Source organism: Erigeron canadensis, chromosome 9, assembly GCF_010389155.1.
Source record: "Erigeron canadensis isolate Cc75 chromosome 9, C_canadensis_v1, whole genome shotgun sequence".
Lineage (NCBI taxonomy): Eukaryota > Viridiplantae > Streptophyta > Magnoliopsida > Asterales > Asteraceae > Erigeron > Erigeron canadensis.
The window spans coordinates 10,207,729-10,226,846 of NC_057769.1; the positions used below are offsets into that span (position 1 = coordinate 10,207,729).

General features: G+C 31.4%; 2 protein-coding genes and 1 long non-coding RNA gene across 3 annotated transcripts; 1 reads left to right on the top strand and 2 right to left on the bottom strand.

Moving 5' to 3' along the window:
• The first annotated feature begins 879 nt into the window (after positions 1-879).
• Positions 880-1,910, top strand: LOC122583177. Its single transcript, XM_043755605.1, has 3 exons — positions 880-1,343; positions 1,620-1,832; positions 1,895-1,910. The coding sequence occupies exons 1-3, from the start codon at positions 880-882 to the stop codon at positions 1,908-1,910; spliced, it is 693 nt and encodes a 230-aa protein (XP_043611540.1).
• A 6,860-nt stretch (positions 1,911-8,770) lies between these two features.
• On the bottom strand, positions 8,771-12,033 carry LOC122583947. Its single transcript, XR_006321357.1, has 3 exons — positions 11,886-12,033; positions 10,439-10,526; positions 8,771-9,027 (listed from the first exon to the last, which is right to left on the bottom strand). It is a non-coding gene; the product is annotated as an uncharacterized LOC122583947 (long non-coding RNA).
• A 5,736-nt stretch (positions 12,034-17,769) lies between these two features.
• Positions 17,770-18,836, bottom strand: LOC122582457 (transcription repressor OFP1-like). The gene has a single exon (XM_043754848.1). The coding sequence runs from the start codon at positions 18,655-18,657 to the stop codon at positions 17,827-17,829; it is 831 nt and encodes a 276-aa protein (XP_043610783.1). The 5' UTR covers positions 18,658-18,836; the 3' UTR covers positions 17,770-17,826.
• Positions 18,837-19,118: the final 282 nt, after the last annotated feature.

A 19,118-nucleotide genomic window follows, 5' to 3' on the forward strand; every position in this document is an offset into this window, starting at 1 on the left:
TGAGCAGGATATTGGGGAGGTGAAGATGTAAACAATTATATTACTACCGTGGATGAAGAGAATATTTACAGAGCATTTCAGACCAGCAAGAGTAGCATTTACAGATTGAATACTTTGGGGAAAGAGTGTCGACCAGGAAAGTGGGCTTGTGCCCCCCCTTTCTTATATTCTGCTGTAGATAAAGATTCTTTGAGATTGATCTACTCCTATTGTAGAAGTGTATAATTCGAAGAAAAACAAACAGGTGGAATAGGCAGTAACATGGGCAGGTCATGTAGGTTGGGCAGTGAATTGGCGTCAAAACACTCGCTCTGTTTACTCATGTAGTTTGAGGTGAAACACTATTTGTTCACTAATTACAGACAGTTTTAAGATTTAAAAAATGTCCAAACCTTTTGACCCGTTCGACATGTTTTGTTTTAACTATTTTTTTTTAAATATCATTTACCCGTTTGACCCGTTAGAGATAAAACTTATCCTAAACCAATCCATGTCACAACTAGATCGAACTTACCACCATAAGTATCATGTGTAAATCCCATGGGGGATATGAGCTACTTCATTCTATGTAATGGTATATTATCGGATTTAATTCAGACCTTTTCCTAATTAAGCCAAATATAGGAAAACTATGCGAGTTTTGTGCACTTGTTCTTGACTAATTTTTTACAATAACAACCTAAATTAGTACATGTAAAGCATTCAACAAATTAAAACGCATATGTACCATGCATGCATGAAAACATTGATCCCAAAAAAGTGGCATGCAAATAGTATAAAGAAAGCTCTTAGCATAAAAATCTGTCTTTTTTTCTCTTTCCCTTCCATAATTGTATCAATCAAGCATTTCTCAAAATTAAACAATCATATGATCCAACCATGGCTCTCTCACGCATCAAAAACCGTCTCTCATCATCAACGGCACCTGCACCGCCTCCCTCTCCAATGCAAAACTCTGCTAGAGCTGGAAACCGCAACGAACAAGCTTTCAGCACTTATTTGGATAAGATGAAACATATGCCGGATCTTAATCTTCCTGAATATGTAAACAGGTCAATGATTGCAGACGTTGACTACCGGTTAATTAAAAGCAAGGACCGGAATTCAATTAGCGAGGTAATGAGATCTGCTATAAAGTATGGTGTGTTTAGGATTAGTGGGCATGGGATATCGACTGAAGAGTTACATCAAGCGTTTACTGAAGCGGATTTTTGCTTTGGATTGTTGGCTAATCAATGGAGTCGTGATGGTGATCGAGAAGAGTTTCAATGGTCTCGATCTGCCCTTTCTATGGCAGAACGTAGAAGAGAAGTTGCTCGTGAGGACAGATTTGTCAAGTTCAGGTAACTATATTATGCCTAGTTAATACATAAATTGCAGTTTGATGAATATGGATTGGAAATTTATAATTTGGAAATGTTACATTAGTATATATACTTTTGTTCTTTGTATGTGATATACTAATATATGTAGAACAAGAAAAGTATGTTGGTGATCGAGTTATTTGAATCTCAATATTTTTAACCTTTCATGCGGAGAAAATTTGTGTCCGTGTTAATCATTTGGAACTAATTCCTGATTACATACATGACTCCCGTATATATATATTCCAACTGCAGCCAAAAGATGGAGAATCTTGCAAGTAAACTTGAAGCAATCGCAGATGAGGCTGCCAAGATCATAGGAAGCCATGGAAACAAAAGATCTCGGAAAAAAATTAAGGAAAATGAAGCTCGAATGACACTGTTCAAGCACAATAACTCGGCTCTTCAACCTCACACCCCACGCTCTTCCCAAACTCCTCGTGCAGATGGCAAAAAAGACTCAACTTCGTTTGCACTAAGCCTCCATATCCCAACTGAGCCAGGAGATTTTGTCTTTGTATCCGATGAAGGCCCGTTATCGTTTAGAACAAGCCCAGACACGATTGTGTTCACTCTTGGGGAACAAATAGAGGTACCAAGCTATCTCGAATCTTTATATAAGTTTGTTTTATTAATCAAGGTGTTCTTTGAAAGCTCAAATCATGGTTTATTCAAACCCATCAAATGGGTCCAACAGAATTAAGCTAAAAATAATAGGATTAAAGATCTCTGAACCTTTTTTAGGTTGATTACAAGACCAATACCTCCTACCTCATTTTACTTGAGAAGATTTATATTACAGTATATCGTATAGTTTTTTCTTCTTAATATTGTAAGTGCTAGGAGTCTATATCAGCATTGACCCATTTCACCCATTTCAACCCAAGGGAATCAATATCTACATAACACGGTTGAGTTATATAAACTTTAAATGTCACTAACTCGTACATGATGCATAACGTTATATTTGTTGTGGGCATATTTATTTGATCTCACCAGAAATATATATATATATATATACCCTCCCTCCCAAGTTAAATATCATAGTTTGACCTTTTGAGTCTTTATTTTTAAACTTTGACTGCAAATATTTTTATTTGTGTTATATAGTACTTAATGAATGTTATATCAAGAAAAATACATTTAAAACCCAATTCATTCATATACTTTACATCAAGTATTATATATAACAACCAAAAATATTTATGGTCAAAGTTGAAAATGAAAGACTCAAAACAAGTCAAAATAGGACATTTTGAAATGGGATGGAGGAGTATAATTCTACTTGTAAATCCTTTTCTAAACTACATTGTACGTATATTCTATTTGGGTATTTTCAAAAATCCTGGGTTACATTCTAGCATTCGTATAACACAATAGTCTGCTGTTAGAAAAAAAGAAGCTATATGTATATGACAGGGTAAATTATGATAGCATTCGATAATGGTAGGAATGGAGCTGTGGAGAGTTTAAAGGTGCAATTGGAGAAATAAACATTGAGCCAGAAATACAATCAGATCAAGAACAAGGAGCATACTCAGTGGAGCTAAAGTGTTCACCTTCAATTCTCAATCATGCTGTTGACAAAATCAATACAATTTCCATCACCGAACAGGCCTTCATTCTACTTGCTTTTATTCTTCTTTGCTCCATAGTTTCCTATTTCCTATATTAGATTTATTTACATATATCTACTGTTACACATTTAATTAGAGATTGGTCATTTATGTTTAATTTTCATTTCTCAGTTTGTGATAGCAGATAAGTAATATAAATTCATTCTATGCATACGATTCCTACAATAGTATGTGTTGATCACGAAAGATTGCCAAACCTGAAAATACAAATGAATAAGTCAATAGTTATAAGTTAGAGTTTGGTTCCAAAATTATAAGTGTGCATAATGATACTACTTTTACACTACTATATAATTGTACCAAGAAGATCATAATATGTGTATGTTCTCCTTATGTACACTAGCCACTCAAATCCTCAAAATTATTTATTAGATATATTTTTATTGAGTATATTTTATAAAGATTATATATATATGAATATGAGATACACTATAACTAGATGATATCACTAGGAAAACCTCGCAACAATTCTTGATAGCAAAAAAGACATTTGCTTTTCATTCACAACTTCAACGCTATCTTAATAGACACTTTAATTAATATTTATTTGCAGTGATTGCAAGTTAAAAGCTTGTTTGAACTTAATGTGACCTTGAACCCTAGTTTAAAATTTAGTGTAAAAATCTATCATGAACGGCAAAGATTGTAAAAACGTTAACAAAATTATTAATCTTCACTCTGTTTTTGTCTTATTTGTGTAAATCGTGTTAGACCTAACTTTACATATGTTGACCCACTATGTCCCAGCAAAGGTCTTGAACTTAATTATTTGATATAGTCATTCGTTCTAAAGGTCTGGACCATCTGTAATCATAGGAACAACATTACTTTCATAACTATGAATAAAAGTGTTTGAGGTAGCTTATTAATTAAGGAGCTTAATTATTAGCTTTATTCATCATCAAAATACGAAAAATCCAAACAAATATTTCTACGAGTACTTAGTTATTAGCTTTTTAAAAAGCTTGTTCAAAAATAGACAGGGTCGAGCGAAGACGTTTTCCATAATGTCGTATCGGGGTCTTTATTTGGATATCTAGTCGATGTTGTAATTTAGTTTATCGTGATTGTTGTGGCGGGCTTACTCGAATTTATGATGTGCTTTAATTTTTCTTTCCGGATATATGTAGCACCTTGTCGAATTCTTAATATTTCAATAAAATTTGCTTCCCGTAAACATGTCTTAAAGACGACCTTTTCAAAACGTGAGAAGCTTATAAGCTACATTTTAATAAGCTACCTCAAGACTTATGACCCATAATACTTTTTTTTTCCCCAATGCTGTTTTGTAAAAGTTTTTGTTAATTATGTTTGCGAGTTATGCTCTGATATATCTGATGTTCAACTTCAAATAGAATAATGTTTCACGATAGTATGTGAACGAGGATAGTTGGTATTGTTACTGACTTAATTACTATTGTAGTCTATGAATATTTGTCTAAATACGTTATTTTCCTTTAATTTTTTTAATGCATATTTTTTTAATCTATAGGTAAGCCAATTGGCTATTGCCTGTTTAACAAGGTAAAACAAACTTCTATATATTTATAACAAAGGTAGCTTTTTTATCTAAAATTCTTAATCTATAGTTTTCATTTATTAAAAGAATTTCCTTTTTAAAAAACATTTCAATAAAAGAAAAGCTCTTTGTTTATGAAAGTGCACGCTCGTGGGAATGGGTGTAAGCATAAGTTTTTCCATAGGTTCATTGTCCCAACTGCCAAAACATAATGTTGACAAACACATTTATTTTAAAGTTTAATGCTTTGGTTATTTAATTTATTGTTCTACTGAAAAATCATATGCAGGTATGTCTCAATTAAATTTGTCCTACATATATCTTTAATCTTAATTAATTTGACTTGCTAGGTGTACGTACAGTATATACAAATACATCAACCAACAAGAGCCAAGGAAAAATCAAGGACCACGCGTAGACACGTATTTCCTTCTGGGCGACAAATTGTCAACCCAACACGACATAAATAAATAATGTGCATAAAGAAATAAAAAATGACACTTATTGAAAGGAGGAAATTATTTCTGTCCCTGAGCATTAACTCAATGATAGAAAAATCATTTTTTATTCATGAGGTTTTGTGTTTAAGCTTTGAAAAAGACATAAGAAGTCCTTTTATGAGGGTTTAACTTGATATACCAACTTACCCAGCCACCCAGGTTCAAGTTTGATAGAACAGGTTTTACCCATATTAATTGTTGTAGTGCCTTCTGGCGGATTAGTAGAGGTTTTTCCCAATCGGGTATTTGAAATAGGCATTTCTACTTCGAGGGGAACTCTCTAGAGGGGACTCGATTAAGACAACGTATACTAGACCTCCCACTATTGAATCGTGACACGAAATTTCTAACGAAATTCACTGTTAAAGAAAAAAATTCGTATTTACGTTTATATTTATTAATAATTAATTAGCGTTAATTCTGTCAATATTACGGAGTAAAGGGAATGATTTAGCTTTATATAATTGTTTATTTATTATTATACTAGTCCTAATACCCGTACGATGTACGGTATCTATATAGAGTGTATCATAAAGAAATTTAAATATGCCTCATACATGATTCGTGAGTATAAAATAAATTAAGGGTAAAGTAAATCTATGAACGAAGCTAAATTATAATAAACAATAGTGATAAATATAATATATGTTTAGTTAAAGTTTTGGATTTACCTTAAATTTTTAGAACCACATCAAAATCAGAACTTGTAAGCATAGTGGATGATGACTAATAGCCTTGTGATTTCGAATTGTAAACTCAAATTTTTGAAGCCTTCATGTTAATAACTTATTATAATTAATATAAGTAATAGGAATTGAATATTTATTAATGAGAAAACGATCAATCAAATAAGGTTATAATATTTTTTGTATTAATAAGCCAAGAGTTAGAGTTTAGTTCAAAGTCTAATAAGGAAATTGAATTTATATACAGCTAAAAAAGGTTAATTTAACAAAATTAAAAAATTAAAAAAATACATATTGATCAAGGATTATGTCACGTGTCATTTTAAGAATATGGCAATCATGTTTTAGTTTATTGGCAGATTATTATTATTATTATGGAACGCCGCAAGATTTTTTAATGCGTGTTGTTAGAAAAAATAATTATAAAACGTTATAAACAAATGAAAGCTTAGCTAGCATGAAAATTCCAATAAAAAAATAATAAATTGAAAAAAAATAAGAATTAATAAACTAATGAAATTAAATTATATAGTTTTATCAATAATCATATATATTAACTCTAGTGTCTAGGTTACCCACACTATGCAACGAAAGGTAGTAGTGGCACGTATCGATGTGGTGGCGGTGGAGACGTTTAGTGTTAATAATTGATGTAAAGAGGTATGTATTTTAGAAGTTAATGATAAATTGTGTAAACATAAAAGAGCAAAATAGGTAAATCAAGTACAAAGTTTAGTTAACCATCAATAGATGGATTGATATTTGAGAAGACTTTTGATCTTGAGTTCGTCAGTTCAAATCAATGTATTTTATTTAGTTTTAAGCTTTTAAAAGCTTTTTATCATTGAAGTAAAAAGGTATGCACATAAATCTTTTCGTGATTATCCAAATCCTACAAATAGGGAAGGTATATCTCCCTCCCTGAACCTCCGGATACATTTAAGGGAGACCCGAGTAAATCTTTTAGACACTTATACTCATCTCTAGAAAAAGGCATAACTTTACCATTATTTTATAACTTTTCCCCAAGTAACAATCCCCCATATAAAGAGAGATTGACCCCACTGTGAATTCATTCTCACCACCAATATAACAACACACAAGAAGACGTAAAGCGGCTACAAGCCCTATGACCGTAAGAAAATCGCCGATAAACCATATCCACTAATCCATAACCTAGTGCGATCAATGACTCTTAAATCCGATGCCAATAGTGGTTCTCAGCCACATCGTCATGTCCTCGCTTCCTTGGTGCAGGGGACGCATGACTAAATTCGAATTAAACGGCCAAAAAATGAGCGGTTGCTTTATTGTTATTTTTTTCAAAATCAAAAAATTACAGGTTCCCTTAAGAATTTTCTTTAAATTAAAATTATTTACTATGTAATTGCTTACACATGTTCATATGACTACATAATAAGCTTGTTTTGAGCTCAATTTCTCGTGTTCTAGATTCCTTATAGTCACCACACGTTCTGGGATCAAGTTCTAGCGCGTTCTCAATATTACTAGTGTCACCGCGCCATTCTGACAATGTTTTCACCAAGCCATCCTCTCCAAGACATGATAATTTGGCTACTTTTAAGGCCAATATGTTTGTTGTGTATATGTTAATTTGGCTACTTTTAAGGCCAACATGTTTGTTGTGTATATATCTTGTATATATATGTATATATGTGTGTGTATGATGTGATGATGTGATGATGATGTGAAAGTGAAAAGTTAGAGAATTTATTGAAAATGATAGTATTTGTTTTTAGGGTGAAAATTATGATGAACTTATGAAATTGAAAAATCACGTGACGTTGATATGGCAGTCCAAAACATGACAATTTAGGTTACTACTTATAGTATTAACTATATTAACTAAGACCCTAGTTAGCAGGGTGAAATTCTAGATGAATCTGGAAGGAAAAAATGATATAACAATGATGTAACGGTTTAGACTGTTCGAATTTGGGGGGCTTAATGGCATAGGCATAATAATTTATTTTACAAGATACAGATTAATATTAAGTATTTCTCTAATAAATACATGATTGAAGGTTCAAACAGCAATAAAGACAAAACTTACAAAACCATATGTCATAAGGGGGAGGGAGTGGAGGCGGTAAACTGGTTCCCCGATCCCGGCCCCACGCGGATACACCGCCGCCAGGAGTTTATCGGCGGAGAGAGAATAAAGGAAACGGGAAGCTTCACCACATGTGGGGAAGAAGAAGAGGGGAAATAGATAGGAGAGAAAGAGGAGAGATGAGTGGTGTGATTAGATGAAAAAATTAATGGGCCCCCACTAAAGTTTTTGTTGCTGTCTTTGTTATCTACTGAGTGTTTCCCACCATATAAAATAACATTGATTTTTAATTTCTTTAGTAAACACCATTTTGATTTATCGATCTAATAAAATGTATACCATTTTGATTTAGTTGTAGTTTTATTATATTAACTATTTTATTCATGTCTTTTTTTTTATATAATTTTACTTACTTATGTTTTAAAATATATAAATTTGCCACACACTCAAATAGTTGATTATTTGATTGTAATGTTATTTTTTTATGTATGTAACGTAATGTTTTTTTAAATATGTTGTAATGCTTTTTTTAAAAATTTTTAAAACAAGTCATGTTTTAATAATTTTAATGTTTTAGTTTATATAGTTTTTGAATATATATAATATTAAAAATAAATGAAAATGAAATGAAATGGTATTAAAAATAAATAAAAAGAAATGATGAGGTGGAGATTGGAGGAAGTAGGGGAAAGTGATGGGAGTGATTTGGAAAAGATCGGGGAGATTGGGGAAATTGAAGTGAGAGATTTTGATTGGGGGTAGAGTTTGAGGGAGGGGTGACCACTCCCTCCCCCGTAAGTACTTCAGATATACCATGCGATTAAGCTATCAACTAACTGACTAAGGATATGTTTGGCAAAGATAGCTGTAGCTTTTAGTTAGAATTGTAAGTTGTAGCTTTTTTTCAAAGTTGTTAGCATGAGCTTATTATTTTTTAGAGGTGCTTGACATAATAGCTGTAGTTGTGGCTTAAAAATATAAAATGACCAAATTTATAACGATAGAAATATCACCATATATATGTAAAAAGGATGAAAAAAACACTGAAAAGCAAATGCAAATATAAAATGCTATCAAGATTATCAACGGCGTGTATCCCGTATTAAAGCACCAATCTCATCTCGGGTATGTCGATCTCATTAGACGTTCCTTCAAAGAGGTTTTAAAGTTAAACATCATGATGTTTGCCACATATATGGTATGTAATTTGGACGTTGTTCCATCGTTGTAAACATCGTTGCCACATGCTGTTTAATTATTAAAGCATAAAACAATCACATGTGTTATACCCATCTGATTACGAGTAATTGTTAATGCATAATTAAGAAATCACAAGTGTACGTTATGCTACTCATCCGATTACTATCTTATATGGGTATAAGAAATAGTTTACGGATTAACACCACTATCAGCAATAAATAAGCAAACCACATATAAGAATCAAAAAGTTGTGATGAAAATCGAAGACACAAACACAATTGTATGTCAAGCAAGAACTGTAACACCCCACCAAGGTGGAATCATGGGGTATCACAAGAAAAGCACAACACGACATGGAAATTAAGTAAAGCAAGTCTAAATGCATAAAAAGGATCAAGTAATCCATACAAACCATTCAATAATGCAAGTATCCGGATCACACATAAGCATAACCCCTAATTCGGGAAATGAATCACGGATCCAAGAAGTCTAAGTCCAAGTCTAGCATGATCAAACAATCAACCATCCAATACGTCTATGAGCTAACCTGTTCACCTTAAAAGTGTACTAACACGCGTCAACATAAAGTTGGTGAGTTCGTAGGGGCAAGTAATAGGAAACAAGTGTGTCAAGATAACAACCGTTAACGATATACGAGGATTAAAATACCAATTCACGTTCCAAGGGAAACCCTAAAAGGTTTCGTGTTACTACGAATCAACACATAACACAAATCAATACATATCGGCACGACTTACATATATTTCAAAGGCGTGTTCATTTCGGCATGACTTACATATATTTCAAATGCATGATCAACGGCATGACTTACATATATTTCAAATGCATGATCAACGGCATGTCTTACGTATATTTCAACGGCATGATCAACGGCATGTCTTACGTATACTTCAACGGCATGACTTACATATATTTCAAATGCATGATCAACGTTACGTTACAACTAAACATTCATATTCAATATACATGTTAAACAACATCATTAACAACAAAGTTATGCCACAAATCGTGGGCTTATCGCTATGCCATCAACATGAACTTAATCGTTATCACAATCACAAATCTATAATACGTTAAGGGGGAAAATGTTATCATGCGAGATCCTATGTCCCGTTCCATTTCAAAACGTTTTCCATCATCCAACAACACAATGCACACACACTTCATACGATTCTAATTTCAAGGAATCATTGATGCTTATATATAGGGTCACCCGCAGCCTTCCCACCACATCTCCTATTCATTGAAAGTATAAACGTCTTCCATGTATGTACAACTACCCAAACCACAACAAGTATTCATAAACGAAAGCATAATAACCGAGCAACAAGTCAATACGTTAATCAAGCAATTAATCAATCGATTAAACGACAATAACAAGCACGTACACTTTTCAGCCCGAATCTCAATTGAGTAGGGAGGGTTTACGAAACTCACCTTAAGCGGCTACAACAAGTTAACATCACGCTAAGAATGTCCAACGGTCATCAAGGGTCCACAACCAAACTTCAAAAACGATCACAACCTACTTTACAATATCAAAATATCACAAAGGCATCCCAACGGTAAGGTCTAACTAGTTAAACTACGCCACAATTTCCAAGGGTGATCTAAAAGTGATCCAAGAATGCTTAAACCATATTGAAGAGTTTTAGTTAAATACGATTTAATGACTTAATTGGTACCAAAATTTGACGTAAAAATCAAAGTGTTTAGGAATGTGTTTAATCAATTTTTTTACCTTAAAATGATGATATAAGACTAATAAACAAGTTTTGGATCATTAAAAGTCGACCGATAACCGAACGAAAAACTTGAGGAAAGGACAGAAAAACTGCAGTCGCTCGCACGGTCGACCGTGTGAGCGTTTGCAGTACGGGAATAACTGGGCACGTAGCACGGCCACAAGCACGATGCGTCTATCTGAGCGGCCGTGCTCCGACTGGGCAGATTCTTGACTTCAAGATCGACTAAGGAAGCTCCAAGACACATTTTTATACATAAATCAACATATTTTAACATCATTAAACATAACCCACATCATAATCTTGATTCATAACATCAATCTTGACTCAAATCGTTTGTTGACCTAATTTTAGTAACATAAACCCTAATTTTGCCCTAAGTTAACTAATTATTAACAAAACTCAAAGATTTAGCCATTAACCAACAAGATCTAGCTATGGGTTACCTTTAACAACGTAAATTAAACATTTTAAGAGTGAAATCACTTACCAATTCGTCCTACAAGTATAAAATCCGAATTTGGAGCTAGGAGGAGGATGAACACTTTGAAACTTGAGAAAATCTTGGACTTTGATGATGTAGGCTATTATTGCTAAGAAGTTTAGCTAATTTAACACTAACAACACAATATTTGCAAGGATTTATCATGAATTTATTGTGGTGATTTTTAGTAGATGAAAATGGAATGAAGGAAGTAAAAGGGAGAGAGAGATGAGGAAGAAATGAGATAAGGAAAAGAATTGTGGGAGTGTAGTGGGGGAGTAGGGGGGCGGCCTTGGTGTCCAAAAAGGAGGCTCCCGCTCCGCTAATTTCGACCAATAGCTATTCGTTAATCATTTAAACGCTAAAACGAAACCGTTGCCCCATTTAACTCAACGTTAAGTTAAATCACGTCAAAATGTTCCATAATTCATATAAATTCACAAAATCGTTCACATTTAATCACGTTTAATTACAAGTCAAATAAGTTCAAAAATCACGAATGTTACAAGAACAGATTTGTACAAAGATACTCAAAAATAATAATAATAATAATAATAATAATAATAATAATAATAATAATAATAATAATAATAATAATAATAATAATAATAATAATAATAATAATAATAATAATAATAATATTACATGCACTTACCACAACTCCACAAGTTAAGAGATGAACAAGACGAGAAGAATAGGGCTACGAGTAATTTGCTTTCTGTGAAGCAGTTATATGTCTTGCAAAGAATATAGGGACATTTACTGAAAGGGGACTTGTAATTAGATATTTAGGGGTATTTAAGTTAAGGCATTAAAAGATCCGGCTAATTTTTGAACGTAACGTTTGATATAAGGCCGTTTTGTATCAAACTAAAAGCTACTAAACAAAACTTTTAATAAGGTAGGAACTTTTAATTCAAATTAAAAGCTAAATCTCTTTAAAAACTTGTTTGAAAAGCTTGCGCCAAACACACCCAAGATACGTCTATATATACAAGAGGGGTACGTACATTAGGTTGAAGGGCATATATTGCGCCGTGAAAGCGAAAAAATAAACAATGAAAATGAGCATGTGCATATTTGTATGTGGTTTGGTGAATGTGTTCGTGCGTTTCTTGTTTGTTTGATTAGGTGTTACTCTACATGGCACCTTTAGCCTACCGACACTGACCCATTTTACTGGGGACCTCTTTCGATTTTTATTTAGATTTGCTTCTTGACCCCTACCCAACTTTTGTCTCCTATATTTATTCACCGTACCATTATATACTTGTCTTTTGGCTAATATACGTCTGGAAATATTTCATATATTTTATTTTGTTTTACATCAAGTGACAATTATTGATTGATATGTATGTTGACATGATCGAATTCAATAGTTAACTACACTATTTTTTTAACAGTAATCGGTATCCGACATCAGGGAACACCACACCGTATAATGGTGAAGCTCTGCACGTACTCTAGACTTCAAGATGTACACCATAAGCCGTTAGACTACGAGATATAGACCATAAGCCGTTACAGTGGTTCAGAAATAAAACCCAAAGACTTGTCACTCCTAAGAGTCGAACCCAACACCAGTGAGAAAAACTAAGAATGCATCTTTCAACTAGCTTCATTCGCAGTTAACTACACTATTGGGAATTAAATAACTTTACTGTTGACATATATAAATGAACTATCGAACCAGACACATATGTGACCACTTGATCATTTATTTGTAACAACTACTCTTGAATACAAAGAATTTATGTAGAGTTTGGTTAAACTTAAAGTGAAATAAGAGAAAGTATATGTTGAGACTTCTCTCTAAAGAAGGTTACTAATTGGTAGTTTTGGAGCGTTTTCTTTAAAATAAAAGGTTTATAGCGAAAAGTTTTAAGAATTGAAATGAAATAGATAAATAAAATGAAATAAAATAAAATAAATAAAATAACTAAGAAATTCTTATATTTGTAAATAAATAAAAAAGATAATTAACAACATAATCAATTCGACAAATAGATGTGTTATTATGAAAGCAAACTAAAAGTAATTATAACTCTTAGAATGTTATCTTTTGATCAACGACATATCTTCCTTATATCCAAAAACCTTAAACTTCCACCAGATTTGCCGTTCTTAAAATTTTATTGGCCGACAGACCAAATAAAGGAAAGCATTTCATTTTTATTTCTTTAGTGTCGTTTCTTTGTATCGAGAACATCCTTAATTTGATATTCTAATTTACTTGGTAATAAAACGTGGTTTGCCAAATATTCCTGATTAACTATTCCTCTCGATTAATCAAAAAGGAAAAACTTTATTCGTTTACTAATTACATCAAAATCAAATTACTCGTGCAATGCGCGCGATGAAATTAAGTGGATATGTTCTTTTTGAGGCATTTTGGAGACATTTTATGGCGGTTATTGCGATGAAAGTGGATGTCTTCGATCTTATTTCACGACGTCACTCTGGAGCATTCATTATGGTGTCATCTTCCTCTTACAAAACCTTGCAACATAAAAGAACTATTGTTTTAGTTATCCACAGACTCTAAGGAACAAAAACTCATCAATCTTATTGTTTTAGTTTCCTGTTGGATTATACGAAAGTCAAGCAACTAACACTTGCATTTTTTTTTATCAAACAAGGCTCCCTCTTTCTGTTTTATTACGTACCGTTCATCAAAGTTCGACATCAAATGGCCCCAATGGAATAGTTTTAATCTCTAATTTCTCAGTTACCCATCTAGAACAAATGTAAATAGTAACTTATTAAACGGAGGCACTACAACATATGCCATTATTGAGCATTTGCCTAAATAATATTAGAAGAATGAAGAATCTACCTAAATTGCAGCCAAAAATGGAAAATAACAAAATGTCAAATCTATCGATCACTTAAAGAGTGAGTGCGTTAATTGCCTAAACGTCTTTTCTTTTTAAAGAGCTTTGGCGCTTTTGCACCGGGTTTGAAAGGCTTTGGTATGAAAGTTTTTTTTTAAGAAAAAATTAACATCGAGATAAAATATATATTTTATAAGAAAAAAAAAAATTTAATTGAGGCTATATAACTGCACTTTAAAGTTGAGTGTTTAAAGAAAAAATCTAATTTAAAAATACAGAAATGACAGCTTAAAATTAAAATTGAATTTAAAAACAAACAACTAATTACTAACTCATTGTTAAAAAAAATAAATAAATTCAGTTCAAGATGAAGATAATATAAACAAGTGTTGTAAACGTTTATTTAAAGAACTTGATACTTATTTATACTTTATCCATCCTTTTTCATCTCGAAAAGACGGTCTACTTTTCAATTTTTAATTTGTATTTCAAGTTTAAACTTATATTATTTTATTTATCTTATATAATAGTTAGACAAAAATCATATTTAATAAAAATATATTAATCTTCAATCTATTCATATATATTTCATCAATATAAATATAATTTATTAAAAATCAACTGAACAAAATTTTCAAATAAAAGATATACAAGTTTCTTGAACGAAAGAAATATATTTTATGGAAGAAAAATGATTAATCCTTTTAAATGTTTCAAATCATGGTGTATCTCATCAATTTTCTTTTCTAATCTTAACTTTTGATTTTGTCACATGTCATAATTTTATAATTAGAAGGATTTATTTATCATCTACTACTCCTTTATAATGATTATTAATCCCTTATTTTAAGAAAGAGTTAAAAAATAGTTAGATGAAAAGTTACTAGATTGCCCTTAATAAACAACCCTTAAAGAAAAGGTTATTAGATATTACCAAAATTACTCTTAATGAATTAAATTATACTTTAAACCCTTATTTTCTAAAATATCACTATCACCATTGTATCAACTTACACGGTTAGACCACTCGACACCAACGGTCGATGTCATCGATCACCACCCGTCACCGACACCACTAAACCACCGTCGCCGTCACCGCCGCCGCATTGTGCAGGTACAATGCTAGTTTCTGTTTATGGAAATCTCTTACAGAATTTTAATTACTTTAATATCATTATTAATTTAATTTATTAGTTCGTTTTATTTTCCCACCTTTTCATTGCTCTTCCATTAAATATACTCAATCAATATTGGGCGGATGTGACTAGAATGTTTTTTCCTGATAATAAATCATACAGTAGCTAGCTTGCAGATGTCAGTGTCAATCAAAATGAATTTCAACCAAACTTTTTTGTTTTATTTAATTATAATTTATACTTAACAATAGAAAACTCACCCACCGGTATCATGTAATATAAAGAATAAACACAGAATTATTTGAATGGGATATTAGTGACTCCATCAGAAAAAAAATTATATAATTACTTGTGTACGTTAAAAAGATTGTTATCCCTAAATCTAGTAAGATCATATTTGAAGCATTTTTTATTCCAAAGGTGTAAATCGACGAAGAAATTTTATGATTTCGTGTGTCATTCGAACACCAAATGATCTTTTCAACAAATCAGCTCAGATTATACCTATTATTATATACAATCTTATATATGTAGTTAGGTCAAATCAATAATCGAAATGCAATTTCTCAACCTATAATCTCTATCCTAATTCACTTTCTATTTAATACCCCCTCCGTATCAATCTGTTTATCCACAAATATTTAAGAAAATCATTTTAAGATAGATGTAAAGTAATGTAGTCCATCTCCTATCTATGAAATGTTAAATTTACCTTTTTTGTTAAACTAAAAATTAAAATAAGGAAAATGATAATGACAGCCCTCTGGGTTGTCATTAACAGCTTATTACATGCATAAAAAGTAGTACTTTATATATTAATAACTGCCCCTTGAATTTTCGCAAGTCAAAGTACAAATTTTAATGCATCAAATTAATTAATACTGACAGCCTAAGGGTTGTCATTAACAAAACTCTTAAAATAATAATACTGGTATTTATTTAATGAAATGATAAGTAAATAGATGAATAATTAATGTCTTTTGGTTAAAATGAACAATATTATTAAGGGATGAGAATGTTTTAAAGTTATAAATAACTTTACTAGTAAAGTTAAGTGAATTTTAATTAAAATCAAAGTTTAAAACTTAAAACTTATCTTTGATTAAATGGTCAAAGTTTTCAATTTTACTAATAAAGTTTATTTCAAATTTAAAGAATCTCAATTCATTTTTAAGTGCCCAAACCAATATGGTGTTTTGGTCAATTCAAATAAGACGATTAGAGTAGTATTTCATTCATTAATTAATCATGAGATAAATTATAAGTAAATTATAATCATGTAGTCAAATTCGTAAATATGGCTCAAAAATATGCAATACTTGCCTTTCTAAAATAGTTACGACTGACCGACGAGTACTACCTGTTATATGCGTGTGCGTATCTTATTGACTGACTACGTTTTTTATTATTGTTTGGATAAAGTATAGGCTAGCAAATCTATACATGATCTATTGATCTCTGTTTATTAAAGACAATGGAAAGAGTTAAAAGCATTCGGTATCATCAATAATACAACTTAAAGATTACACAAGTTGGGAAAATAATATTTTTACAATAAATTTTAGTCATTTACAATATCATCTACATCATGCAGTTATATTATGTGTATAGAAAATTATATCATTGTTGTAAATGGCTAAAATTTATTGTAGAAATATCACTACCCACAACACCATATTTTCATCTCACCATTTCATATACAAAAATAGTTAAAGAACATAAATTTGTTAAGATTAATTTATATAACCCTTTATTGATATATATAAAAGATTACAATTCATATATATATATATACAAGGATTTTTACCCCATACGATGCGCGGTTCTTGAATTATATTTTCAAAACTTTTAGTATTAAATCAATAAAATCTCTAATAAGCAACGCTTAGATAAAAAATTATATAAAATAATTGAAAATATTTAAAAATCAAATATTCAAAATTTTCTTAATAGTCAAATTCACTGCATAAATGAGTGGACACACAAAATATTAGAATACATACAAACAATTAGCAACAACAATTTTGTGAAATAAACTTGTTATATTGATTTAATATAAAACACATATTGATATAGACGTTTCTATATGTTAGTAATTAACAAACTTATATATTGGAAAAAATGTGCTAGCAACTATTTATTTGAAAACAAATTAAAATTTGATTATTTTATTCATAATATGTTGTGATTTTATTTTATATATTGTAATAAAAAAGGAATATAGTATATATTAAATGGGAAAAATTCATAAAGATGACACATAAGAAATATCTTATGTGGCAAAATCTAAAGATAGCTTTAAGTTGAGTTGAATGACTTTAAAAAGCTAGGATAACTATTGTTTTATTAGATATATAGATATATAAACGTGAGTACATGATAGCCATATATTCACTTTTTTTATATATATAAATATATATAAAAATATTGTTAACTACAGCCTAAAAACTGTCGTTAATTTACATATATTAAAAAAAAATCATATATTCAAAATCAAAAATCTGTATTCTGAATTTTATGATAAATACTATTTTATACACGTTGTCGTCCTTAACCAAGATCCTATAAATTTACATGAAAGATTATCAATACAGGGTTTTAGTACTAATGATCATTTATTTACATTTTACAATCTAATATTAGTACACTCCAACCAAATTTGTTTGAATACCTTAATAATTAAATCATGATACTCATTAGAATTCAAAGTAAGATAACATGCAAGAAGATCTTCTAAATCCTTTGAACTCCTCATATTATTTTCAAGTATCATCTCCACCATTGATTCTTTAAAATCTTTACCAGGATCAGTTGATGTTTTCACCACCGCCATGCTCTCCGACAAGCTCATCCGCCGGTAACCACCACTTCTCCGGCCACCATTTATCCCTTGAACTCTTACCCTGTTTCCTATTCTAGGAGAATAATTGTAATTTGCCTTATTTTTTTTAACCGGGCTATATGCATTATTTTTCAAGTTTTCTTGTTTTACTGCTTTTGATGTTATGATGGGAGGGAGGGTAACTTTTCCATACACGTCTTCATATGATGAGTTAGTCTTGCACGAGCAAGTGACCGATAATTCGGGTGATTGGATATCGGTGTCAGAAGAGTTGGATTCGGTTGAAATGGATTCAATAGAGACCAATTTTCGGTGTATTCGTTTTTTGGGACTAATTGGAGTTCTTTTCTTGGAAGATTTTCTTGGCGGGTCAAATGATCGGGTTTTAGGTGAGGGTGAATTTTGTGTATGGGATTTCGGGTTGGGTTCGGTTAGGTCTCTAGTAAAGTAGTAGGATTTCCTTTGGTGATCAGCTGATGGCATTGTTACCGATGATGTTGTATTCGGTTGTTTTTTGGACATTTTATTGTTGGTTGTACTGGTACTTGAATTCTTGAACTTGTAATACCACGAGTTCGGTATCATACTTGATAATCGTAACCGATAATTTCCCATCTGGGTAACAAGTCAAAACGAGGACTTAGTTTTTCACGGTTGATGTGTCAAAAGTTTTTATTTTTGGCAACGTAGTGCAAAAACCTTGCAAACGTTTATAATTGTATGAATAATTGGAAAGAGGTAAGGACTAGAGAAATTTGTTTTGGAATAGGTTTGGCATTTGAGAGACCAGTGTGGAGACGAACGATTATGATAAATAGAGGAGGATTGGGAAAACTTAGGGGACAATAGAGTAAAAAAAGTCACATAAGAAAACAAAAGATGGCATGGTGGGACATATAGTATGGTGGGTGCCAAAGATTCTAGCTAAGGCTAAATTGTCACTAATTGTTGATTGGTTAGATGGATTGTTTAAAAAGGCACGGAACATACGTATTGAATAGTTTGTATAAGGTGAATTATTACAAAATAGATTGTCACATTTGTTTAACATTATAATTTATAATTATAATATAATA

Bases quoted from the DNA above. Each gene is read 5' to 3' on its own strand.
- LOC122582457 (XM_043754848.1), bottom strand. From the start codon at position 18,657: ATGGGAAATTATCGGTTACGATTATCAAGTATGATACCGAACTCGTGG.
- LOC122583177 (XM_043755605.1), top strand. From the start codon at position 880: ATGGCTCTCTCACGCATCAAAAACCGTCTCTCATCATCAACGGCACCT. The intron at 1,344-1,619 runs GTAACTATATTA...TTCCAACTGCAG, and splicing joins GACAGATTTGTCAAGTTCAG to CCAAAAGATGGAGAATCTTG.